The sequence below is a fragment of the Pituophis catenifer genome, unplaced genomic scaffold (assembly GCF_029215685.1).
Source record: "Pituophis catenifer annectens isolate HBS135680 unplaced genomic scaffold, rPitCat1.0.hap2 SCAF_2, whole genome shotgun sequence".
NCBI classification, from domain to species: Eukaryota; Metazoa; Chordata; class Lepidosauria; order Squamata; family Colubridae; genus Pituophis; species Pituophis catenifer.
This window is the reverse complement of record NW_027256882.1, coordinates 273,755,269-273,781,417: the sequence shown is the minus strand read 5'-3', so window position 1 is coordinate 273,781,417 and position 26,149 is coordinate 273,755,269. Positions and strand designations below refer to the sequence as shown.

Sequence of the window (26,149 nt, the reverse complement as noted above, 5' to 3'; positions counted from 1 at the left end):
TGTGCTTAAGTACTGTTTATAATTCTTTCCCCCTGAATACCAGCCAGATATTAACAAGGCCTTGACTTATGAGCAATTTTAAAAACCATCCGTACAAAGGCCAGGGACCACAATTACTACCAGGAGAAAACCAAGCCTCCAAACAGTATTTTGAGTTTTATCAAAAAGAGTACTGGCAATCTCTGCTTTGGAAATGCCCCCATCTGGAGTTTTTGTTTTGTTCACTTGTACTGTGTAATACTTTCTAGGTTAAAATATGTCTGTTTTTTAAGTTTTTCCTTTCGAGACTTTGTTCTGAAATTCTGCAAAACATTTAGTAGCTCAGAGATTTGCAGAGTGCAGGTGAGCTGAAAAATTTTGCAAAATAGCTTTCAGCCCTACCCCTGAAAGCCTTGCAAATGCTTCAATATGACAGCTTATCTCTTTTCAACATATCAGATATATTCACTGGGACATAATGACCTTTAGAACAAGGTGACATCCTGACATAGCTCCTCCATTTTATTATTGGTCTTCAGGAGGTATTGAATTTCACCTTACCTTAGCAAACCTTTCAGAAATCACTGAGCCAAATTATTTAATTCAGCTGTAACTGATGAAGTTCAGCACAAATGGTAGCCTAATGAGTACGGGCCACCTGCTATATACACATATGGTCCCCCAGAGACCTAATAAATTTTCTAATTTTGCTCTCCACCTGTACCTACAAAAACAAGGATGCTTACCCTGCTGAAGAAAAATCAGCTGCCAGCAAAAATAAGAAGGCTGCCAAACTATAGGCAGATTAAAAAATCTGAAATCTGGTTGATGTAGAATATTTTGCACCTATACCTACTTGCAGTCCTCTTCTGGGGATATGCAGACGCAATGGGAATCCACCTCTTTTTTCCCAAGACTGCAATTATCTTTGACTTGAAGTGGCTCACCTAAAGGAGGAATAAAGAGAAAGAGGGAAAAAGTCAGATTTCAAATGAGCCGACAAGCAGATTGTGAGTTTTAGCATCCTAGCATAATCTGAACAAGAAGTAAAAGTTAGATATTTCAACCGGGATCACGCTCAGTCAAGAAAGAACTGTTTATGATGCTTTGAACAGAGTATCATACTCAAGACACACAACCCAAGACACACGTTAATTGGACATGGAAGGCTAGAATTGTACACTCCTCAAAAATCTGCTTCAGTCTACTCTTCATCTAGGCCAGACGTTTCTGAGACAACCATTATTTATTTGCTAAGAATTGTTCATCAGACTGTGTAGGGGTCCTCACAACTTTGCTTATCAACACTGGAGGACACAGCTTTGTCACTTTTTGGAGCTATTTTCTTTAAAGTAACATGCTCTGGATCAGGGGTCTCCAACCTTGGCAACTTTAAGACTTGTGGACTTCAACTCCCATAATTCCTCTGGGAGTTGAAGTCCACAAGTCTTAAAGTTGCCAAGATTGAAGACCCCTGCTCTGTATCACTTGGAATGAATTGGCATAGGACTTACTATGAGGCAGCCAAGGGATCTCTTCAAATTTTGTTTAACCTTCTAAAATCTTGCTATGCTTACAATAAGACTGTGTTCTCTTTTGCAAAGAGGTATCTCCCCTTCCACTATTTTTAGATTGAATGTCATTCATGGCAATCTCATGGTCATTCCAAAAAGAGTCAGAAAACAAGCTTCTCTACAAAGAGTAGGGTGCTGCTGTAGGCATGTCAGATCTTTTGAAGCTTTAGAAGAATTCTTGAAATCATTTTGTTCATTTTGAGAAAAAAATAAAATACCAACTAAACATTGCTTATGGTTAATGTTCATCTCACCAAGAATGCTTCTGAAGCCACCTGCTCAAATTTATGTAAAAAAGATCATATCCTTAATAGAAATCCTTAATTCCTTACAAATAGTAGAATAGGCGGTCGGATGGCAATCTGCATTCAGGTTACTGTTTCCCAATTTTGGTATCCTTAATTTGGACCAACAGTAGACATATTTTAGATTTCCAGGGTCAACTTATTTTTTTTTTTTAGTAGAAGATAAGATCTAGTCTGTGGAATCAGCTGCAAAATAAAGGATTGGGTATACATCTAGCAGCAATAAAGACAAAGCACTTTTGAGCATATGCTTCAAATCAGGCTTTCAATAGCAAGTCTGAATTCACACTCTCCTTTTGCACAATTTTCTACAGTTACACTGCTTAGATGGAGTAAGTAAGATAATATTTCAGATTTACACCACATTATAGGTTTGTTATTAATTTCCAAAGTATATTCTATCTTTCCTGATGTACAAATATTCCCATTAATAAATCTTCAACACAAGCAAAAAAAGAAAAATAACACTAATGAAAAGTTTACAGCAAACATGAAACATACTTTTCCTGCAATCAAGTGAGTTCAGAATAGCAGGGATCCAGGACATTTGGTCTCCACATATGAAAGCCTCTGGGCCTGGAAGACTGTACCCTCTAGGACAGCTCAGGTGGATCTTGTCCCCAACATCATACTGAATTTTAAATGGGGTCACATGGACAGCATTTGAAACTAATGGTCTGTCACAAGCCAACCCTGGAGTTTAAGAAAAAAATGTTATGATTTACATATTTTTATAAGTAACAAAACACGATCAGGCAAGATACTCAAATATATAAGTCTATGCAATATAAAAATATAACCTAAGCATACAAATCAAGCATCAGAATAAAACTAGGATTTTAAAAATCTTCTTATATTAGGACCAAAAATCTAAAAAGCACTCAAATATGGTCTAAAACAAAACAAAACAAAATAAAAATATTTAGAGAAATTAAAGAGATTTTTAAACAGTAACTGTCCTTAATAGACACATACTACTTTTTTTCTTCTAAAAATATGGGTCATGTGCCCCCACCCTGAACATGTCAGCTGGACCTGGCTGGGAAATTCTTCCTGGGGAATTCTGGGAGCTGGAGTCCACATATTTTAAAACTGCCAAGGTTGAGAAATGCTGCTTTAGCACCATCTTTCCCTAAGTGTAAAATAGCCAGAAACTTGATTTTACTTTTTCTGGATGCTGAGAGAAAATAGAGGTCTATTTAAATCAATATGACTATACCCAGGGGTGAAATCCAGCAGGTTCTGACAGGTTCTGGAGAACCGGTAGTGGAAATTTTGAGTAGTTCAGAGAAGTGGCAAATACCATCTCTGGCTGGCCCCAGAGTGGGGTGGGAATGGAGATTTTGCAATATCCTTCCCCCAGGAGTGGGGAGGGAATGGGGATTTTGCAGTATCCTTCCCCTGTCATGCCCACCAAGCCACGCCCACCAAGCCACACCATGCCCACCAAGCCACGCCCACAGAACTGGTAGTAAAAAAAATAGAATTTCACCACTGACTATACCCCTTTTCCTGTTGAAATATGAACAGCCACCAGCATATGAAATCTTTCTATTTTTCTTCACCTTACACAAAAGATGAGATTATGGTAATAAAATTATTAATTATATTTAACCCCATCTTTCCTGTAAGGATTACATATTCTTAACTTTCCTTAAGGAGCTCAGACCTGCATACTTTTTCATACAATCTTATATGATTGATTAGAATCAAGTCATTTTAATTCATGAGTAGGAATTTGAACCAAAGTCTTTCTGCTCAAATAAAGATGTCCTGGCCACTGATTAAGTTGGCTCATTCTAAGGGTAACACATGTAGCTGTTTCCTAAGCAACAATAGGATTACCAGGAGTAAAACTGGACTGATAGAGGCCATCTTCTCTTTGGAATAAAATACAACTTTTTTCTATCCTTCCATTGGGCATACCAAGCGTTGATCTTCCTCTCAAAGAAACTGAAGCTATCTACACATTAAAATGCTTAATATTGGACTGGACAAAGCATTTTAGCCTGCACTGCATACTGATAAAGACAACACTATCAAGCCATTTGGATCAGGGCAGTTGAAACTGAGAACTGTATCAATATTTAGTTATGGTTACAGTAAGTTTGTGGGAAAAAATGGCCCTTTACTCAGAAATCCATCTGACCTCACTGAGTTTAAAAATCCAAACTTATGTTTTCTCATTTCTCCTTTGATGCAATATATTATTAATCATAAGACATTTGATTTACTTCCTTTTTATCCAATGTATTTTGTTTCTTACGTTGGCATTCAACGTTCTGTTGTTGTGCCCAAGTTTTGTCTGCAAGGCAGCGAAGGAACGGATATCCTGAGCGAAAATAGCCACTGAAGCAAAGCACTTCTGCTTGTTCTCCAACATCATAGCACGGTTTTTCATTCTATGAAGTAAATGTTTAGTGCAATAAGTGGAATATTCATTACATGAATTCAAAGTTTTAGATTTTGAAAGCAGTACTGAAACCTACAATAATCTGAGTTCTCATGGGAGCAACAAAAGTATCAGGAATTAAAAAAAATAAATATAACAAAAGAAGGTAGGGATAAAGAGAATGGTCTTCAAAAAAAAAAAAAAGGAAACCAGTTTAGAATAATGGCAGTAGGTTTTTAAAAATACTCCTGGTATTAAGGAAAAAGGTTAATATGCAGCTGAACATTTGATAGTGCATGTCAAAACGGATAACTTTATGAGTGTGCCAAGAGATGAGGGATGTAATGAGCAGCTTAAGACTGATTAAAAATACTCAATATGTAAGTATGAATCACTAAAACTCCTGCCCAGATTTATAGTAGCTTCTATTTTTAAGACAAATTTTCTTTAAAACCAATGGAGGATGCAAGACTTTGCCTTTTCGAAAAGTCCAATGGGAATGGTGCATTCACATTTGTTCCCAGTGGAGTTTGAGGCAAAATTCTTTTATATCTTTAATAGAAGATATTTTGAAGCAAAATGTCTTCAAAGAAAAAACAAGCAAGTCCAGTTGCCTCCTGAAAAAGCACCTTTGGGATAACCAAGACCTGGATGACTGAGAATCGCTACAGACCTTTAGCCATGCAATTTGGGATGAACACCCTTCAAATGGTGTGGGAGTAGGAACGGATTTCCAGAGAAAAAAATTGCAGACTACAGGAACCATTAGCACTACTCAGGTGACCCTGAGGACACAGATAAACATTCAAATCCTTCAACAACCCTCCAAAAGGATGCAAATGACCAGCTGTCTGCAGGAATATAAATCCTTCCATTCCCCACCATCCAGTAAGAACTGAAGATGCTTCTTGGATGAGAAGCAAAATATCATCAAAGAAAAAAGAAGGAAGTCCAGTTGCCTCCTGAAAAAGCACCTTTGGGACAACCATGACCTGGATGACTGAGAATCGCTACAGACTTTGAGATATTTTGAAATAATCTCATTTTAAATTCAATTTTGGATGGCAACCCTAGTTGCTCTCCTTTATATTAATCTTGTGAATCTTTTTCAAGTGGTCTTGTAAGTATATGGCATAAATCAAGATGTCTGTAAATCCATCTATTTACTGGAATTAATTTCTTAGACCTGTCGATCAATTCCTTAATGTCTGTGAATGTTAGAAATTTATCTCTGAAACAGAAGTATCAGGGGTGAAATCCAGCAGGTTCTGACAGGTTCTGGAGAACCAGTAGTGGAAATTTTGAGTAGTTCAGAGAACCAGCAAATACCATCTCTGGCTGGCCCCAGAGTGGGGTGGGAATGGAGATTTTGCAATATCCTTCCCCCAGGAGTGGGGGGAGGATGGGGATTTTGCAGTATCCTTCCCCTGCCACGCCCACCAAGCCACACCCACAGAACCGATAGTAAAAAAAAATTGAATTTAACCACTGAGAATGTATGAATAGTACATTCATCTTTTCCAATATAGCACACTCCAGAAATTCGACTCCTCAAATTCCTCTCTGAGAATTCTGACATGTAAAGGATGGAATTGTGATAGCATCTCACAAATTCATTTCCAGGAGCACCTCATCTCAAGAGCCTAAAAAGGCACTTTAGCATTAGTGCTATTTGGTGAAAGATTGGGATCCACTTAGAGAAGTGTCGAAGTCTTTTCTAGTCCATTAAATGCTGCTAACCCTGATGAATCCATTTTCTGGTGCTTCTGGAGTGAAACATCCTGTGTCACATTTAGGTTTTATCCGCCCTTCTTCAGTATAGTCATCATCGTTTACACAAGTAGCACCCCTATAATTGAAACAACGTCCAATTAGGAATTCATTAAAAAGATACACATAAAGCAAAAAGTCATAGATAATCAGTGGATTGCAAACAATCTTGAGACACCAACGACCAATATCCAATTCTGTTGCATTCATTTTACATTTGGCAATGCCCCAACATCTAGGAGGGATGTTTATAATTTTCTGATTTGCTCTGCCTACTTCTTTCAGATTTAGAGAGTTCTTGGAAAATGGCTTCCTCAATTTCTCAATGCTGATAGCAAAACTCCTTGGGCTGCATCCATATCAGTGGTGGGTTGCCCCCGGTTCGGACCGGTTTGCAAGAATCAGTAGTAAAACCAGCAGGAGGCCCCGCCCACTGCCCTGGATGTCGTCATCACTGATCTGCGCATGCGCAGAAGCGATCCCGTTGCAAACCGGTAGTAAAGGTAAGTAGAACCCACTCCTGATCCATATGAAGGATCTCAAAAGGGACATTTATCTTTCTTTAGCAATCACCTTTTCAGGTGTTAATGGGGTCTATCATACTTTATATCCTTTATGCTCTTTTAAAGATTCACTTTCTATATTTTGCGATCTTGGACTTCCTCATCTCACAAAGACATCTGGAGGGCCACATATTTCTTCCCCTCTTTTCTTGTATAATACACAGTTGAGTCCTGAGATCCTTGGCCATGAACATCCAAAAGGGAGAGCAATAGTGGACAAAGGTTAAAACATGCATCAAAATGGGAGAAATTTGCATGCAATATCAAGATGCACATTTTGTTACTTTAACAAAATTGTGGCTTCCTGAGAATACCCCTGGTATTTTATAATAGTACATGTCTTACTGGCTTTTAAACATTGAAATAAAACACCGTTCCTCATCTTCAGCGTCACCTTTACAAGGTTTTCCTCCATTCATGGGTTCAGGATTGTTGCATAGCCGAGTTCTTTGCCTCTTAAAAGATGCATCACAAGCACTCCATGCGGACCAGCAACTCCAGTAGCCATCTACTGCAACTGGAGTGCAAAACAACACAATCCTTTTGCAGCCTTAGCCATATAGTCTTGATATGAGTAAAAGAGTCTACCCATATTTCAGCTTTCCCCAGTTTTTTGAATCTCAATTGCTACTACCATCTAGCCTGCATCAGTAATTTTTACTGCAATACTTAGAGTGTGTAATCTGATGGAATTCCAACACAGTAGTAAGTGTGGTGTTAATGTGCATCATTGCAAAGAATTTTTTTTTAATTTTCAAAGGCATTCTATCCTACGTTAACTTAACTACTATTATACTGTGTCTGAGTTGCTAATTAGTTTTTTTAAAAATGTAATTTAAAATTCTGTGCAGCATTCTGTTCTGATTTTATTTCAGTTTACTAAGAAATGAATTTCTTTATTTTTTTTATTTAAATTTGAATTTATTTCCTATGATATTTTTAAAGATTTTCCCCAATTTGAGAAAGAAAAAGATGGAGAAAGTGTATGTCCTATAACTCATGGCAGTCTTAAGGCATTTTCTATGCAAACAAGTTAGGTAAATTATTAAAGTAAAGACCCCCAGAACCTGACTCTCAATTATTCATGCATGTTCTCATGTTGTTTTCTTTACAACAGTAAAGAAATTGTTTCCAATTTCCTTTTTCTGGAGTGTTTTTTTGACTTCCTAGTGTAAACTACAGCTATGTTACCTCCAGTGATGAAAGAGAAACGAGAGAGAGAAAGAGAAAGAAACAACAAAAGTCCCTAAGGTCAGTTCAGTATTGTTACCAAGCCACTAGAAATCCATTGTATAGTCAGAAGGCTGAATTGAACCTTATCCTTTAAAAATTCTCCACCCTCCCATTACATCTGTCGTGTCTTTTGAGCATGGAAATGAATTCATATGCCTTTTCTCAATGATGTAAAACTGCTATGTAAGATACAATAACATTATATGACACATAATAACATATACCCGTGATGGCGAACCTATGGCACGCGTGTCAGAAGTGGCACACAGAGCCATCTCTCTGGACATGCCAGCTATTGCCCGTTGCTCTTCCCAGTCCCGGCGCACATGTGTGTGCAGGCCAGCTGGTCTTCGCGCATGCGGAAGTGCCAGAAACCAGAAGAGCAGCTCTCTGGTGTGCATGGGCGTGCCAGGAAGCTGAGCTTCTGGTTTCTGGTGTGTGCATGTGCACCTGTCAGCTGGACTTCATATGCGCATTCGCGCTAGAAACCAGAAGACCAGGTGACTGGTGCGCATGCGCATGCTGGAAACCGGAAGCTGAGCTTCCCGGTGTGCACACGCGTGGCGAGAAAATGCTCTTCCAGTTTGCAGCACTCCCATCCGTGCACGCCAAGGAGCTGCTCTTCTGGTTTCCGGCACTCTCCCATGTGCACATGCTGCCATTTTGGTACTCGGTGCTGAAAAGGTTTGCCAACACTGACATATACCATAATATTTTGCCCATATTTTTACTTGTAGGAGAAGAGTAGGGTAGAGGATGGTTTTGCTCATTTTAGTTTTTGCCCAAAATGAAATTTGACTTTCTAGGTCTTTTAGCTACCTTATTTATACCGTGGCAAAAACTGAAACTTCAATGCAAGGCACCATTATTTTTGTGCAAACCTTGTTATCTTCATGGGCAATTATAAGACGGAGCTGTTGTAAAAATACCTGATTTGTAGTCAGGCGCTCGCAGCTCACAGTTGCTTCCATATGTTCCAGACTTACATACACAGAGGCATCCAGTTTCTGATAAAACTGGTTGAGCATTATTGGGGCACGGGGCACAGTGACAGGGGTCATATTTGCTCATATATTCAGAAAAGGCCTTCCTGAGATTAAAACGTTTTGTTGCAGAGCATGGGAAATTCTTCACCAAATCCACAATGTGGGAAACCTAAGAAAGAATTATATATTCAATTTCTCAAAAGTTGTCCTAGCATATTTCTTAAATAAATAAAAACAGTTTGGGTCTTCTATCTGGGAATGACTGTTACCTTCTGCAGGCTCAAAAGCGTAACATCAGGAGAGGCATACAATTTAGTCATTACCACCTCCACAAATAAAATAAAAGAGGATATCACACGATCTCACAAGATCTCACAAATGAAAAAGGTCTTCTGCAGTGACAACATAAGCCTAAGACTGAAAATGGGGCTTGTCAGATATTACATTTTTTCTATCCTGCTCTATGGAGTAGAGAGTTGGTCTCTAACAGAAAGCCACTTGAAGAGACTAGAAGCATTTGAAATGTGGATTTACAGACGGCTGTTATGTATAAGATGGGTTGACAAAATCAGAAATGAGGAAGTGATAAGCCGCCTGGGAAAGCCAAGGGAAATCATCAAAACTATTAAAAAGCGAAAGTTAGAATATTTTGGACATGTGATGCGACACTTGGAAAAATATGGCATACTTCACTTAATCCTCCAAGGAAAGATTGAAGGCAAACGAGGTCCAGACAGAAGAAGAAGATCATGGCTTCAAAATCTAAAGGTCTGGTTTGGACAAAACTCAGCAGCTCTTTTTCGTGTGGCTGCTGATAAAAATAGGATCACCCCAGGGGTGAAATCCAGCAGGTTCTGACAGGTTCTGGAAAACCAGTAGCAGAAATTTTGAGTAGTTCGGAGAACTGGCAAGTATCACCTCTGGTTGGCCCCAGAGTGGAATGGGAATGGAGATTTTGTAATAACTTTTCCCCAGGAGTGGGGAGGGAATAGGGATTTTGCAGTATCTTTCCCCTGGAGTGGGGTGAAAATGGAGATTTTTTAGTATCCTTCCCCTACCACGCCTACCAAGCCACGCCCACCAAGTCACACCACGCCCATCAAGCCACACCCACAGAACCGGTAGTAAAAAAATTTGGATTTCATCACTGGATTACCCATATGATTGCCGACATCTGATGATGGATATGGCACAAGAAGAAGAATCACAGATCTGACCATTTTAAATAGTATAGCATTCATTCAAAATATGCCACATCCTCTTTTTCTTCTTCTTCTGTACATGGGAGCTTTGGCTCTCGCAGTAGGACATTCTGTTTTCCTCTTGTCTTTTGTCACTTACCTCAAAATCAATCACAATTGGATTGTTCTTGGCTGATTCCAGCCACTCATTAAAGATCTCGTGTCCTGGCAAAGAGCCTTTCCGTTCCCAGGCTAGAGCTGCAGCATACCGTGCCTGCCCACCCTTAACCAGGGAAATGGACCGTTCAGATGACTTCAACATGGAACCTAAAATGGATGAGTTACACAGTAGAGTTATATATTTCATTGCATGGAGAGGTGGTGGATTTGCTGGCTGAAGGAGAGGGAGGGGTCTCCAAGGGGAGTAAAGAGACATTCCAGGTTGGAGTTGGTTCGGGGGAGAAACATCTGAGGTTTGTATCTTCCATTTCCCAAGGAGAAGCAGCCTTTCAAGTTTCTTGTAATATAGGTGGTCAGCAATAAAGGATCTATTTGGGACTATTGACGGAGTGGTTCTGGTTGCTTATACTGGACAATGGATCTTTATTAAGAGCCACTAAAGTCTGGGGAATGAGAAGAGCCTAACATATAGACAATATAATGTTTTGTGTTTGTGTATGTGTATGTGTTTGTCTGTGGGTGCATTGTATGTTTTAAGGGGTAAAAGAAGTGCCTTAAACTTCTGGAACCCATAATAAATTGATTGGTTGGTTGGTTGGTTGGTTGAAAATATTGTTTACCTTCATGGCGTTCTGTAAGCTTATTTTGTCTGCAATACTCATGATGTTCAGTTGTCTTAACGAAGAAAACATAGTTCTGTGTTTCTGTTCGTACACAATTTTCCATTTGTTCTGTTGTTAAACCTAGGTATAATTCAATAGTAAAAACAGAAAATAAAATTTCTCAAATTATCCAAGTTGTCAAGCTTTATAGTACCCAATCTTTAAAAATGACATTGCCTGGCCAATCTACAATTTTTCCACCTTTACGTTTTATTTGTTTATTTATTTATTTTTGTCAAGCATGTATTAGATAACAGATATAAGTATAAACATAACTATGAACACATGAAATGGATACGAATTAAAGGGAACATTAGGACAGGGACAGTAGGCATGCTGGTGCGCTTATGCACTCTCCCTTTACGGACCTCTTAGGAATGGGGTGAGGTCGACAGTAGACAGTCTAAGGGTAAAGTTTTGGGGGTTTGGGGAAGAAACCACAGGGCCAGGTACTGCATTCCAGGCATTGACCATTCTGTTACTGAAGTCATATTTTCTGCAATCGAGTTTAGAGCGGTTTACCATAAGTTTGTATCTATTGTGTGCTCGTATAATGTTGTGGTTGAAGCTGAAGGTAGGACATTGTAGCAGATAATTTTATGTACTACACTTAGGTCGGACTGAAGACGGAGAAGTTCTAAGTTGTCTAAGCCCAAAATTTCAAGGCTGGTGGCACAAGGGATTCTGTTGTGAGCAGAGGAGTGGAGGATTCTCTTCGTGAAATATCTCTGGACTCATTTAATTGTATTAATGTCCGATATGCAGTGCGGGTTCCAGGCAGATGAGCTGTATTCAAGAATTGGTCTAGCAAAAATTTTGTATGCCCTAGTTTGCAGTTCAATATTACTGGAGAAGAAGCTACGCAAGATTAGGTTAATAACTTTTAATGCTTTTTTGGCAATGCCATTACAGTGAGCTCTGGCACTCATCTCGTTTGAGATGAGTACTCCAAGGTCTTTGACAGAGTGAGGATCATCTGCTAGGTCGTATCTCCCCAGCTTGTATTTTGTGTTTTGATTTTTTTTTTTTTTTGCCAATGTGTAAGACAGAGCATTTGTTGGTTGAGATTTGGAGTTGACAATTATTTGACCATTCTGACAAATAGTCTTTTTGTAGGGTAGCAGCATTGTTGGTGGTATTGAATAGTTTTACATCATCAGCGAAGAGGACGCCGTTGCTTATAATATGATCGCAAAGGTTGTTCATGTAAAGTATAAAGAGTGTGGGTCCTAAAGTTGCAAGGTATACAGGGGTATCTGAGGAAGGGGAAGGAGTAGTAAAAATTCAATGACTGTGTAATTGAAGTCCTGCCTTATTTTTAATGCCCATTAGAGATAAGACTTTGAGTGCATCATTGTGGCTGCCATCTTGATTTTTTTATTCTATATATAAACCCCTAGAAATATTTTTTTAATTTTTTTTAGTATGTTTAAAGGCTTTTTATTTGTACACTAAAAATCTAAGTGTTTCTTATCCCTATTCTCATCCTCCAATTGCCACATGGACACATTAAATTGAATTTTTTAATTTAGTTTTCTTAATGAGGCTTGGGAAAGGCAACACCTGGGAACCTTTCCCATTAGGAGCTACAATTTTCATTAACAAAGAGAAGAATCCAAATTCAGCATCACGAAATATTGTGAACTAAAACAGAATGCAATAACAATTGCATTTGATTATTCCTTATTTATATAATTTATCCTCAGGATTTTATAATAGCACTAACCATAAGATAACATGTAGATTTCTTTTTTCTTTTGCTTTAGGTTTTATTAAATTTCTATACTTCTAAGTATAGATTTCTAAGCTTTGCTTGTTGGATTAATTACAGTCGAGAGACCCACCCCCCCCTGTTTAAATTCTTGATTTCTAAGCAAATCACTAGAAACAAAAGATAAATATTTTATACTGCATTTTTAGCACCAGGGGAGGGCTTCAAAAATGTTAGCAAGGGGTTCTCTGCCCAGTTGTTGGTTGGGCATGGCCATAGTGGGCGTAGCCTAGTTGGTCTTCTGCACCATGGCGGGGGGACATTTTTGCCCTCCGCGGGCTCCTGAGACATTCCTTGAGCCTCTGGAAGGGCAAAATGGCCTCTCCAGGCTTTGGAGGCCCTCTGGAGGCTGTTTCCGGCCTTCCTGAAGTTCCGGTAATCCCGTTTTTGCCCTCCCCAAGCCTCTGCGCACGCCCTGCACTTACCTGCATCCAAAATGGGCTACGTGGGGACTTCTGGGAGGGGCGGGCTGGGGCCAGCCAGGAGTGGGATTTGGGGGTTCTGCAAACTGCACAGAATCTTAGCTAGAGGTTCTCCCAAACCCCTGCGAACCCTCAGCAGCCCACCCCTGTTTAGCATCCACATCATATGGACCCACATACCTGAATTTTTTATTTCTTCCTCACTAAACTGGTACAGGAGGTCATATTTGGCTCCCAATAAACCAGATGTGTAATAATGTGTCCCAAAGTCATCGAAAATCCGGCTGTAAAGGGCATAGTTGTACTCCAGAGGCAAATTGTTGAGAGACTTTAAGAATATCTCAGAAAGCTGCAGATCTTGCTCTTTCACCATGAAATTTGAAACTGCAAACACCTTATGGATCCTAATATAATTGGAAGACTTAGGAAACATAACAAAATAGAGATGGAATGTTATTATTTCTTGTGTTTTCTTTTTCTCTGTGACCTTTTTAGGTTTTTAAGCCTTGTGTGTAATTCAGAGCAATTTGTATGAGATAGGTGGCCATATGTGTTATATAAATAAATTACATAAATAAATACAGGTAGTCCTCGACTTACAACAGTTCACTTAGTGACCAAAGTTACAACGGCACTGGAAAAAGTGATTTGTGACTGTTTGTAACATCCCCATAATCATGTGCTCAAAATTCAGATGCTTGGCAATTGACTCATACTTATGACAGTTGCTGTATCCCAAGGTCCCCTTTTGCGACCTTTTGACAAGCAAAATCAATGGAGAAGCCAGATTCACTTAATAACTGTGTTACTAACTTATCAACTGCAGCGATTCACTTAAAAATGGTGGTTAGAAAGTTTGTAAAATGGGGCAAAATGCACAGCAATTGTCTCAGTTAACAACAGAAATGTTGGGCTCAATTGTGGTCGTAAATCAAGGACTACCTGTGCAATCTGTTTTTTGTTTTTTTTTAAATTTGATTTATATGCCGCCCTTCTCCGGAGACTCAGGGTGGCTTACAATGCATTAAGCAACAGCCTTCATACTTTTGTATATTTATACAAAGTCAGCTTATTGCCTCCACAAACTGGGTCCTCAATTTACCTACCTTAGAAAGAATGGAAGGCTGAGTCAACCTTGAGCCTGGGGAGATTCGAACTTGCAATAATTGCAGGCAGCTGAATGTTAATAACAGGCTATTAGCCAGCTGCACCACCAGGCCCTTTTAGCAGTTGCTAAAGAGATTGGTTCTTCTATGGTCTGGACACCTGTCAAGAGCCTCATCTAAGAAGAGGCCCATTGCTGAACTCTTTCTGTTCATTTCTCTTCCTTCTGCTGGTTCCATTTTAAGTAATGATGCAGATGAGGTCCAAGAGAAAGCAGATAGCAATAGCAATAGCACTTAGACTTATATAGCACTTTACAGTGATTTACATCCCTCTCTAAGCGGTTTACAGAGTCAGTATATTGCCCCCAACAATCTAGGTCCTCATTTTACCCACCTCAGAAGGATGGAAGGCTGAATCAACCTTGAGTCGGTGAGATTTGAACTGCTGAACTGCAGCTAGCAGTCAGCTGAAGTAGCCTGCAGTACTGCATTCTAACCACTGCGCCACCTCGGCTCTGGATGGACAGTAGTGCTGCAGGCAAAGAGTTCCCAAAACCTAGAATCAAACCTGCACTCGCCTCCATTTCTTCCCTAACCTCTGTTTTGAGAAACATGTAAACAATGGAACTGGTAGCAGTGGGTAATCTGAGGAAAACTGAGAATGAGGATCAAGGGATGACATTTGCAGATTTATGTTAGCCAGCAGAATTCAAGTTCTTTGTCCACTGTCAATCCTGGAGTGAACCTGGCTGACACCCTCTTAGAGGCTTCAGAGTTATCACACAAACAGAGAGAGGGGGGAAATAGTTAGACAGGGTTTTGTAGCCAAAACAATAAAGTTTTCCTGTGGGAACCAAGGACATTCTCACAGGAGGCTGGCCAGAGGAGGAGTGAAGTAACCAAGCAACCAGCCAGCGACTGGATTGGACAGCGTGACCAGTGACTTGGGGAAAGGGGGAAACTTTTACTTTTTAATTAGGTGAAAGCTGCAGGAACTTTAGTGTCAATTTTCACCAGTTGTGCCAATATGATGTATCCAATAAACCTGTTCTCTGAGGAACCTGCCTGCCTCGGAGTTCTGATTTCTATGGGTACATTACTTGGAACGTTGACATCCACACTATAAGGGAAAAGTGAATGAGAAATCTACGGCTCACCAGATGTGGTTGAATCACCACTTCAAAGAAACCAAATAAACATGGCTGATGCTGACAGTTGAGAATAAATACATTGAGAAACCCAAATAATTGGTGATGAACACACCAATGGAAGACTTGAAATACCAAGTTAGGGCTAAATTATCATGGAGAAAATCTATATCTGTGGTCACTAGGAGTCAAAAATGAGTTGATAGCTGGGGTGAAATCCAGCAGATTCTGGAGAACCGGTAGTGGAAATTTTGAGTAGTTTGGAGAACTGGCAAATACCACCTCTGGCTGGCCCCAGAGTGGGGTGGGAATGGAGTTTTTGCAATATCCTTCCCCCAGGAGTGGGGAAGGAATGGGGATTTTGTAATATCCTTCCCCTGGAGTGGGGTGGGAACGGAGATTTTGCAGTATCCTTCCCCTGCCACACCCACCAAGCCAGCCATGCCCACCAAGCCACGCCCGCAGAACCGGTAGTAAAAAAAAATGGATTTCACCACTGGTTAATAGCATACAATTAATCAGATAAAAGTAATTGGGTATTGGAAATAATTTTACAATAGGAAGGACCAAGTTGTGCACACCGTCATTAAATGGGACCTTAAATTTTAAGCAAAATAATGATGTGTGCGCACAAACCAACATCTCTCTTGGAGGAAACTTCCACTGGTGCTGGCTACATTTTTTAAAAAAGAAGAGCAGCTGAATCAGCTGAAACTGCAATAGGGAACTAAATCAACATCAAGAAATCTTTACTGAAATTTTGAGGATGAAATTGTCAAAAGGTTTGGGCAGAATATTCATTTTAATTCTCTTCCAAGATGAGAGGGCTGAGATTTCAAGATGGTAGATCAAGCATTGCATTCCTCTTTGTTAATATATTGCAATGCTCTGTCTGCCATCTTGTCAATTTTGACTCCATCCATCTACCCAAATACCACTACTTCCAAGTGCTTATAGCAGAACATCATAGTAGCAATAAAGATCATGCAAAAAAGAAATGCAATATTTAATCATCCATATTACCACAGCAGCCAGAATAATCTATCTGAAAAATGACAATATACCATCTGAAGAAAATCTGATTAGAAAAGTTTTGGAATGTGCGGAGATGGATAAATTAACAAAGGAGATACAAGAAAAAGAGGAAACAGAATATTACTTAGTGTGGGAGAAATGGTATGAATGGTTGGAGGAGAGAGATAAAAGGAAGGGAAAAATTCAATAATGGTAGAAATAGGAGTTGAAGTATAATTGTTAATATGAGGAAACAAAAATTGTAGAAATGAAAGTGGGTACACAGGTATTGTTATGTATATACCATGTTTTCCCGAAAATAAGACCCTGTCTTATATTTTTTTGAACCCTGAAATAAGCGCTTGGCCTTATTTTTGGGGAGGTCTTATTATTTTGGGGCACATGGAGGAAACCAGAGGAAATGGCGGGGATTGGCTTTGCACGCGTTTAAATATTTTTGGGGAGGGCTTATTTTCAGGGGGAGCTTATTTTATTGCATGTGCTTAAAAGCCCAATTGGGCTTATTATCAGGGGATATATCTTATTTTAGGGAAAACAGGGTATGTAAATAAAGAAAAATTAGAAGTATATGTATAAATGATATAGTAGAAATAAGGGAAGGAAAAAATGTATAAATATGAAATTTTTGTCGGATGCAAAACTGTTGAAACAGAAAAAGTGTTAAAGCTTTCCTTTTGTTTGTTTTTTTAAAAAAGTTTAAACAACAGTGGCCCCCAACCTTTACAGCTTGGCAGCCCGGTGGGTGGAGGAGAGAGGGGAACCAAGCCCCCGCTCACCCAGTCAAGCTACACACATCTGTGCACCAGCCAGCCACTTGCACAGCCTGGTTCCGAACAGACTATGCGCTGGTAGTGGGTTGTGGCCTAGGGGTTGGAGGTTGGGGAACCCTGCAATATTAGTTGTCTCTGATTAGCAACTGCCTCATTTACCTACATTCATAGTTACAAGAGTGATGAAAAATGTCCAGTCCTCACATTTATAACAGGAACATTTTAAAGGAAAGGAAAGCTGAAATCATACCATAAGTATGATTTACCGTTGTGGTTTCACTTAGCTTTGCTTAACGACCAAGCTGCCAATCCCAATTGCGGTCACTGAGTGAGGACTACCTGTAATATAGAAGGTGCTGACTTCCAAGGATACAGATTCTTACCATTTTTTGGGATGCTTTCATGGCTTGGTTGAACTGATAAGATGAGGTTGATGTTGTGGTTGATATTGAGCCCCAAAAATAGGGGATTCCACTAGTACCCCTCTGATCACGCCAAGAAGAGGAGGTTTTATCATGAGAACGGACCAAGGATGTTAAGCTGGTGTAGGAATTTGTTATCACATCATCTTCTTGAGCTTCCACCTATCAACAGAGATTTTTATAATTATAGGAGTGTTTTGGGAGGGGAGGCAGCAGAATGAAAAGCCATCAAAAATATTTTTTTTAATAATTGGGAAAAAAATTTTTTTTAAATGTGCAAAAATGTATACAATTTCAGGGATGGGCTGCTGGGGTTTGCAGGGGTTCAGGAGAACCTCTAGCTGAAATTCTGTGCAGTTTGGAGAACCCCCAAATCCCACTCCTGGCTGGTCCCTCCCACCCCGCCCCTCCCAGGAGTCCCCATGTGGCCCATTTTGGATACAGGTAAGTGCAGGACGTGTGTGGAGGCTTGGGGAGGGTGAAAAATGAGCCTACTGGAAGTTCAGGAAGGCCAGAAATGGGCCCATTTCTGGCCTTCAGAAGGCCTCCGGAGATTGGGGAGGCCATTTTCACCCTCCTGGAGGCTCGAGGAAAGCCTCCGGTGCCCCCCGCCCCCGCCATAGTGCAGGAGGCCGACTAGGCAACACCAACCATGGTCATGCCCATGCAGCAACTGGGCAGAGAACCCCTTGCTAAAATTTTTGAAGCCCACCAGTGTACAGTTTCATATATGAACACTTGGAGAGACTTAGAGATTGGGCCAAGAGTTCAGTAGTCCATGCATTAAAAAAAATCTCATAGGGATCCCATTTGCTTCAGCAACGAGTACATCTGAAAACCTGGCTTGGGTGTTCAAAGTGGGGACAAGGATAGGAGAACTGCAAACAACAAACCATCTGTTACGGTTGCAATCTCTGTCTCATTTGAACATGTGTCGCAACATTGCAAGTAAGCCTGTAGGAGTGAAGGTTGAGTCATGAAGTAGGTGAGGAATGGTGTTTGTGCCATTGGGACAAAATTGTGCCCAAAAATTGTGTTTGGGCTGGCTATTTTTTTCCATGCCTCGGTCTCTTCATCTGCATACTGAGATAGCGATAGCGTTTAGGCTTATATACCGCTTTATAGTGCTTTACAGCCCTCTCTAAGCCATTTACCGAGTCAGCCTATTGCCCCCAATAATCTAGGTCCTCATTTTACCCACCTCGGAAGGATGGAAGGCTGAGTCAACCTTGAGCCTGGTGAGATTCGATCTGCCAATCTGCTCAGCAGAAGTAGCCTGCAGTACTGCACTCTAACCATGTGCCATCGTGGCTCCTACTAGTGATATTCCCACTAAGCACCTGATTGCTCTGCTCAATGTTATATAGGTTCTTTTGTTGTTGTTGTTGCTTTAATACAACAAAAATGAACATTCCCATCAGGAGAGGCATGTTCCAGTCTACCAAGGACTGTTATTCAATAGGACCCTTTTGTTCCAAGAACAAAGGAAGAGAGCTTTTGTGACATCATTCCTCCCATGGTTAGACTGGCCTCCATCCTGCTCTTTTGGAAGGCTCTTAATACATCTTCCATTTCTTAGGTGGATAGCTAAATGGAGAGATAAACCTCCATAGGAGAAAAGTTGGTGAGTATAGACTGAAGTTGTTCGGTGGCTAATATAGCGTATACTATATACAGGCTTATTGAAACTTTTTAAATCACCTCAAAAGTTATGTTGTAGAGGTTAGCAGGTAGACGATATCTAGTTCTTTGGTTTTCACTTTTCAGCATAACACAGCTACCGTTATTGAATGAATAATCAAGGACTTCTCCACGGGTTTCTCCAGCCAGGATATGATACCTAGAATCATCATTGTAATAAAAGAAAGACAGTCAGATCAATGATAAACAATTCTGACCTCTCATGTGGGTTACTGCAACGTGCTCTATGTGGAACTGCCCTTGAAGTGATTTCCAAAATGGTTTGAACTGAGGCAGAACGTGGTAGCATGGGTAACCAGCAGTGCAGTTATGAGGTGCACCAAAACTCCATGAGCTGCATTGTTTGTCAGTGTTCTTTTCTTTGCAATTGAAGGTACTGGGTTTTTTATCTTTAAAGCTCTTCATGCCTTTGGACTAGTTACCTGAGGAACCTTCTTTCCTCAGTTCTTTCTACCCATTTGATCCAACCAGTCTGGGCGTGCTCTGAGTCCCATCAGTCAAAGAATAGACATTGGCCCAGGGCAGTGGTGGGTTTCAGCAGGTTCTGACCAGTTCTGGAGAACCGGTAGTGGAAATTTTGAGTAGTTCGGAGAACCAGTAGTAAAAATACTGACTGGCCCTGCCCCCATCTATTCTCTGCCTCCCGAGTACCAGCTGATCGCGAGGAAATGGAGATTTTGCAGTATCCTTCCCCGGCCATGCCCACCAAGCCAAGCCACGCCCACCAAGCCACGCCCACAGAACCAGTAGTTCCGCCCAGGGCCTAGAAGATGTGCCTTTTCTGTTGTAACATCCCCCTTGTGGAATGTTCTCCCTCCAGAGATCAGAATGATCCTGACTTGATGGCTTTTTGTAAGGCCCTAAAAATATAGTCCTGTGCCTGGCCCTGGCCCTGAGTGTGTGTAGGGCCACTGCTTCTTGGCTGTATTACTGATATGGGTTTTATTTTGTTCAGCTGCTTTGCACTTTAATTTTTGTAATCTTTATAATTATTTTTTATTTTATTTTAATTCAGTTCACCACCCAGGGTCAATAGTTGAGAGAGGCATCGATATAAATTGGATGGATAAACAAACAAACAAACAAACAAACAAACAAACAAACAAACAAGCCCAAATATGCTCCCAGACAGCTCCCATAGTGGGCACCAGGCTACTTTTCCTATCAAATTTTACAAAGTACATTGTAATTTATTAAAATTAATAGAAAGCAGGTATTCTGAAACACTTCTATCTACACTTCTATCTATGTTTATTTGGACCTACAAAATTCAGACTGGCATGAAAGAGAACATTCTGGAGGGATTGAGGGAGTCAAGACGATGGCTGCAACCAAGCAACCAGTGCTCCACACTCTTTTGATGTGCATCAGTCATAATCACAGCCACCATCTTGACTAGTGGTACCATAATTTTCTATGGGTTCCCTTGTCGTTACCACTTTAAGGATGATACAAGCAAGAATTTGCTTATCCAGGGAATCCATCACTCCATAATATGCCCCTAGCCCTTTAAATAAAAACAGCACCATCTAGGAATATTGTTATATAAGGATGAATGATGGGAGAAGCATGTAAGGGTGGGAGAGTTTTCTGCTAGCTCAAGGACTACTAGATGACATTGTTTCAATAATGGAGAAGAGATCTTCATGTACATTACCCGAGGCCCATGAGTTGCACGCTAGGTATGCTTTCCAATGTTGACTTGCAGACAGCCTTTATTTTCCGACAATTTTGTTCATCTGAATTGTCTCCACAGTCATTTTCTCCATTACATTCTAGCTTCCTGGCAATACAGCGTCCTGTTTTGGAAAAATCAAGGCGGCTTTGTCAGTTTCAGACACAGAATCTAACACTGACTTTATGGCATTGCTCAGAGCAGGCAGGTATGGCGAGTTCCCCACCTTAATCTTAAAGTAGCATTGCCTTAGCTTGGTCAAGAGATGGCAGCAAAGAGACAGAAGATATTGGCTCTTTGGTGCTGTCTAGTGGATGAGACAGGTTTTGGAACTCAGATATGGCAGTCATAACTCATAATCTTATAATCTCTCCAAAACTGGAATTCAAAAACTTTAGAAAACAGGTAAAGGGGAGCATGAAAACATTATTAGGAAACACCATTGCCCTGGTTAAAAGGGAAAGGAGCCACTTTGCTGTAGTGGTTAGGGCACCAGGCTAGAAGATTATGAATAAAAGTTGGCTGGGTAACTTTGGGCCAGTTAGTATCTCCAAGCTCAACTACATGGGGTTGTTATTGTGAGGAAAATAGAAGGAGGAAGGAATATTAGATTTGTTTATTGCCTTAAGTAATAAAGATGAGATAAAAAAAATATAAAATCTAAATCTAAATGAGCACAGAAAGGACGTAAATGAGTCATTCTGGTTGCTTAGGGAAAACATGTAACTGCTTTTGATAACACCTAAGTGGAATTTTATATGGACAAGTCGTGTGGTTGGAATCATATTTTATTAGTTTCAAGTTCAGAATTTAAAGAATGATTAACAGGAAACCTTTGTTTTAATGAACCAATATAGGGAAAATGTTGCCCATTTAAGAATTGCCATTAAAAATGAATGGGATGTTATGCATATTTATTTTACTAGCTGGACGCTTGTGCTTCGCTACAAAACTATGTGATTGGGCATGATAAATTGACACTTAAAGCCTGAAACGTAATGTAGAATGTGTAACGCCATAGCATCAGAGCACGTTAATATAAGGCAACCGGCAGTTGGAACAGAGGGGGAGGGTCCCAGCCCGCAGGCTGGATGAGTCACGTGCTGGCCACGCCCATGCCCAGTTTAGCGAAGGGGTAGCATCAGAGCGTGTTAATATAAGGCAATTGTCAGTTGGAACAGAGTTCTTTTCAGATGGGGAAGGGGAGTAGAACATCTAACTCCTTAGCATCAGAGCATGTGAATATAATACTGTATATGAAATACTAATGATCTGATGGTCATTTCGAAAAATCCTTTCTTAGCGAGCACCTAGGAGCCAAGAGGAACATACGTGCCAAATTTCAAGTTTATAGGCTTTACCATTCTGGAGATTTTGTGATAAGTGAGTGGTATTTGACTTATATATATAGAAGATTCGTTTTACATATTTTAGGCTTGTGTGAAATGGGAATGGGATTTTGCATATGTTATGGATAATATTTTATGCAAGATACATATTTTCATATTTGTCTGAGAGCCGTGGTGGCGCAGTAGTTAGAATGCAATACTGCCGGCTACTTCTGTTGACTGTCGGCTGATTGCAATTTGGCAGTTCAAATCTCACCAGGCTCAAGGTTGACTCAGCCTTCCATCCTTCTGAGGTCGGTAAAATGAGGACTCAGATTGTTGGGGGCAATATGCTGATTCTGTAAACCACTTAGAGAGGGCTGTAAAGCACTGTGAAGCAATATGTAAGTCTAAGTGCTATTACTATTGCTATTGTCTTTTTTTTAAAGTTTTTTAAAAAAATTTAGACAAACAAACATTTAATACATCAGTCATTCCTTCCATGTGACATCTTGGTGTTGTCTCCAAAAAGTCTTCTTTTTGTTGTTTCTTCTATCTTCTTTCTCGCCCAATCCATTACAACAGTTCATCACTAACACAATATTCTAATCGTAGCACTTTTTATACATAACTATTAATTTAGTTATTTGTATCTCTTTTCTAACCAATAGTAAAATTGATTCCATATCTTAAAGTAGTCTGAATCTTCTCTTTCTTTAATCATCAAAGTCAATTTATTCATTTCTGCACAGTCTAAATTTTTTTAATTACTTCTCCTTTTCTCTGCTTTCCAATTTTGTGCATAAACAATCCTTGCAGCTGTTATTACATGTATAATCAAATAAATATTTTCTTTACTCATTTTTTCTGGGAGGATACCCAGAAAAATAGCTATTGCTATTGTCTAACGTGCCTTAAATCAACTAACCAAAATCTGTTAAATCCAGAAGAGCCAAGATGGCGGCAGCCACAACAACACAATCCCTCCCACCAGTAAAAGGGGATGGAGTTTCAACTGCATGGTTGAGACCATTATCTTGCTGTTTTTTCTTCTGTTGTTTTTACTTTTTTTACTTTTTACTTCCTCCCCTCAGCCCACCTTGGTTAAATTGAATGTTTATTATTTATAATAATAAGATAATAAAACAGAGATTACCGCTATCACATTGAAACTTATTTCCACAATTCACTTCCTCTATGTTGCATAATTTTTGTGGAAAACATGGCCGGTCATCCACCATTTGCCCACAAGAAGCCTGACCTCCAAACTGAGATGGTTGTAGCAGAGACCTGACACGGAACTAAAAGGCAAAATCCATGTATGGGGAGGAAACAAGAAAACAAATTTTCTTAATGTGGGTTTCACAGTTGATACCTCATCTAAAATTTCAGCTGCAGAGAGACTTTGTTTTTGCTAGCGGGTCATACAAAGGTAGAACCTGGTACTTGATGCAGGAAATAGAACTAGGATTTGGGAGTTTTGTGTATCTTTTCTTTAAAAAAAAAAAAAACTATTGTCCTTCTGCATCCATATTTCAGAATGCCTGAAACAGTTTCTGCATCATGCATGCTGAAAATAGAGCCAACTGTATTGTTTCTCATACATCTCATGATCAAATTACCTGCTTTTTAACACACGGGTCACAGTCTGACCACTCTTCCCAATCACCGAGTTGGCAGTTGATGGGACATGCTTGCTGGCTACAAGCCCGAAATTCAGCCCATTGGCACAGTTGTTCACAAAAATTCTTATTATAATAATCATCTCGCACTATTGCCCTGCAAGATGAAGATATTGTACATTAATCCCGAATCTTATATCAAGAAAGATGGGGAGATACACCTGTATTCCATAGATACTTTTGTCTATGCTGCAGACATGTACTCCATCTAGTCATCCAAGAAGCAATGGGTGGAAACCAGGGGTGGGTTCTAATTTTTTTTACTACCGGTTCTGTGGGTGTGGCTTATTTTGTGGGTGTGGCTTGGAGGTCATGTGACTAGGTGGGCATGGCTAGCTGGTCAGAGTCATTTCTGGAAGGTCCTCGCACTTACGACCCGACTCATTTATTTGCTTTTAACACTGATCAGCTGTAGGACGGCCCTTTGAAGCCCCGCGGCAAGAGTTTAAACAGTTTTTTTCCCTCTAGTCATCAGCTGGGACTCAGGAGGCAGCAATAGATTGGGGGTGGGGCCAAATAAAAGGTAAGAATAACGTGGGGGGGGTGGGGGGGGTGGGAGGGGGGGGGAGAACCGGTTCGGTGATGTCATATCGTCACCGCTACTGGCTCGGCTGAACCGGACCAGACCGGGAGGAACCCACCACTGGTGGAAACTAATCAAGGAGGGAGCAACTTAGAACTAAGGAGAAATTTCCTGACAGTTAGAACAATTAATCAGTGGAACAACTTGCCTCCAGAAGTTGTGAATGCTCCAACACTGGAAGTTTTTAAGAAGAGGTTGGATAACCATTTGTCTGAAGTGGTGTAGGGTTTCCTGCCTAAGCAGGGGGTTGGACTAGAAAACTTCCAAGGTCCCTTCCTACTCTGTTATTCTATTCTATTCTATTCTATTCTATTCTATTCTATTCTATTCTATTCTATTCTATTCTATTCTATTCTATTCTATTCTATTCTATTCTATTCTGTTATTTATGCATTTAACAAGCATCATTCACAAAGGTTAGCTATGGATTTGGCAGGCATGGCAAATAGCCACATATATGTATAAAGCTCATTGTTGTGAGGACAGATCCCAAACCAGAGAGGAATCTTATCACATGAAGAGCTCCATGCTACCTATTCCTACCGCTCTCTCAAAAGGAAGAGAGGCAGAAAAGTGAGTTTGAGAGATCTCAAACCAAGCACTGGCTCAGGTTTTGATTGATATAAGCCTTTCCTTGAACAGAACAGAATAATGGTTGGAAAGGACCTTAGAGGTCTTTCATCTAACACCTGCTCAAACAGAAGACCCTATGCCATCTCAGACAAATGACTGTCCAATCTCTTCTTAAAAACCTCCACTGATGGAGTATCCACAATTTCTAGAGGCAAGCTGTTCTACTGATAAATTTCCTGTTCTGTCAGGATTCTCCCCCCTTTTTTTCTAGGTTGGTTCTCTTCTTGATTAGTTTCCATTCATTGCTTCTTGTCCTCCTTTAGGTGCTTTAGGGAAAAGGTTGACAACCCCGCCCCTGCCCCTTAGATATTGGTATTGGTACTTTTCAATACCTTCCAACATTTCCCCCTACTTCCTCTTCCCTTGGTTATCATGGGAAAACAAGAACATTTATATGTTTGTCTATAATATCCTTAGAATACATGTTTAAATGTCTTCTTAATCAAGTGGAAATTATGGCTCCTATTATTACAGGGAAAAGAAATCTTGTTTTTGTACCAACCTGGTTCGGCTTTGTGTCCCAAAATTGCAAGTTTTTGAACATCTGGACCAAGAACTCCATGGATAAAGGTCACAGAAACATCCAAAACCTTTTTCAACTGCAAGGCTCAGAAGGATAACACATATGAAGATGTTTCTTTTCATGGCTAAAAAATATAAAGCTACAAAGGATGGCTCCTTAGAAATATATAATATATTACATTATACTAATTTACAACAATATATAAAGATCCCAAACCAGTCACACTTCACATTTGGAAGTAATGGTATGCCATAAAAGATCTGGACTTCATTTCAATAATAATAATAATAATAATAATAATAATAATAATAATAATAATAATAATAACAACAACAACAACAACAACAACAACAACAACAACAACAACAACAACAACAACATTTTGTATTATTAATTATCATATTTGCATAGCCACCCTCTAAAAAAGAGTCTACTCTGGGCAGCAGTCAGCACTTAATTAAAAAGAAAACCAATAAGCATATATAAAAACAATCATTAAACATTGTAAAAACTATTAAAGAGCAC

General features: G+C 39.9%; 1 protein-coding gene across 1 annotated transcript in view; it reads right to left on the bottom strand.

The window, feature by feature from the left end:
* LOC139313332 (complement component C6-like) overlaps positions 1–25,761 on the bottom strand; it is a 30,414-nt gene extending 4,653 nt beyond the window's left edge. The window contains exons 1-15 of the mRNA XM_070938895.1: positions 25,604–25,761; positions 23,826–23,982; positions 23,360–23,504; positions 20,858–20,999; positions 19,201–19,339; positions 17,461–17,661; positions 13,199–13,439; positions 10,784–10,906; positions 10,144–10,310; positions 8,746–8,971; positions 6,929–7,100; positions 5,991–6,099; positions 4,125–4,260; positions 2,360–2,551; positions 836–926 (exon numbers count right to left, since the gene is read on the bottom strand). Of these exons, the coding sequence (XP_070794996.1) occupies positions 836–926; positions 2,360–2,551; positions 4,125–4,260; positions 5,991–6,099; positions 6,929–7,100; positions 8,746–8,971; positions 10,144–10,310; positions 10,784–10,906; positions 13,199–13,439; positions 17,461–17,661; positions 19,201–19,339; positions 20,858–20,999; positions 23,360–23,504; positions 23,826–23,982; positions 25,604–25,746 (2,384 nt within the window). The 5' untranslated portion in view covers positions 25,747–25,761. The remainder of the gene's footprint in view (positions 1–835; positions 927–2,359; positions 2,552–4,124; positions 4,261–5,990; positions 6,100–6,928; positions 7,101–8,745; positions 8,972–10,143; positions 10,311–10,783; positions 10,907–13,198; positions 13,440–17,460; positions 17,662–19,200; positions 19,340–20,857; positions 21,000–23,359; positions 23,505–23,825; positions 23,983–25,603) is intronic.
* Between the last annotated feature and the right edge of the window lie 388 nt (positions 25,762–26,149).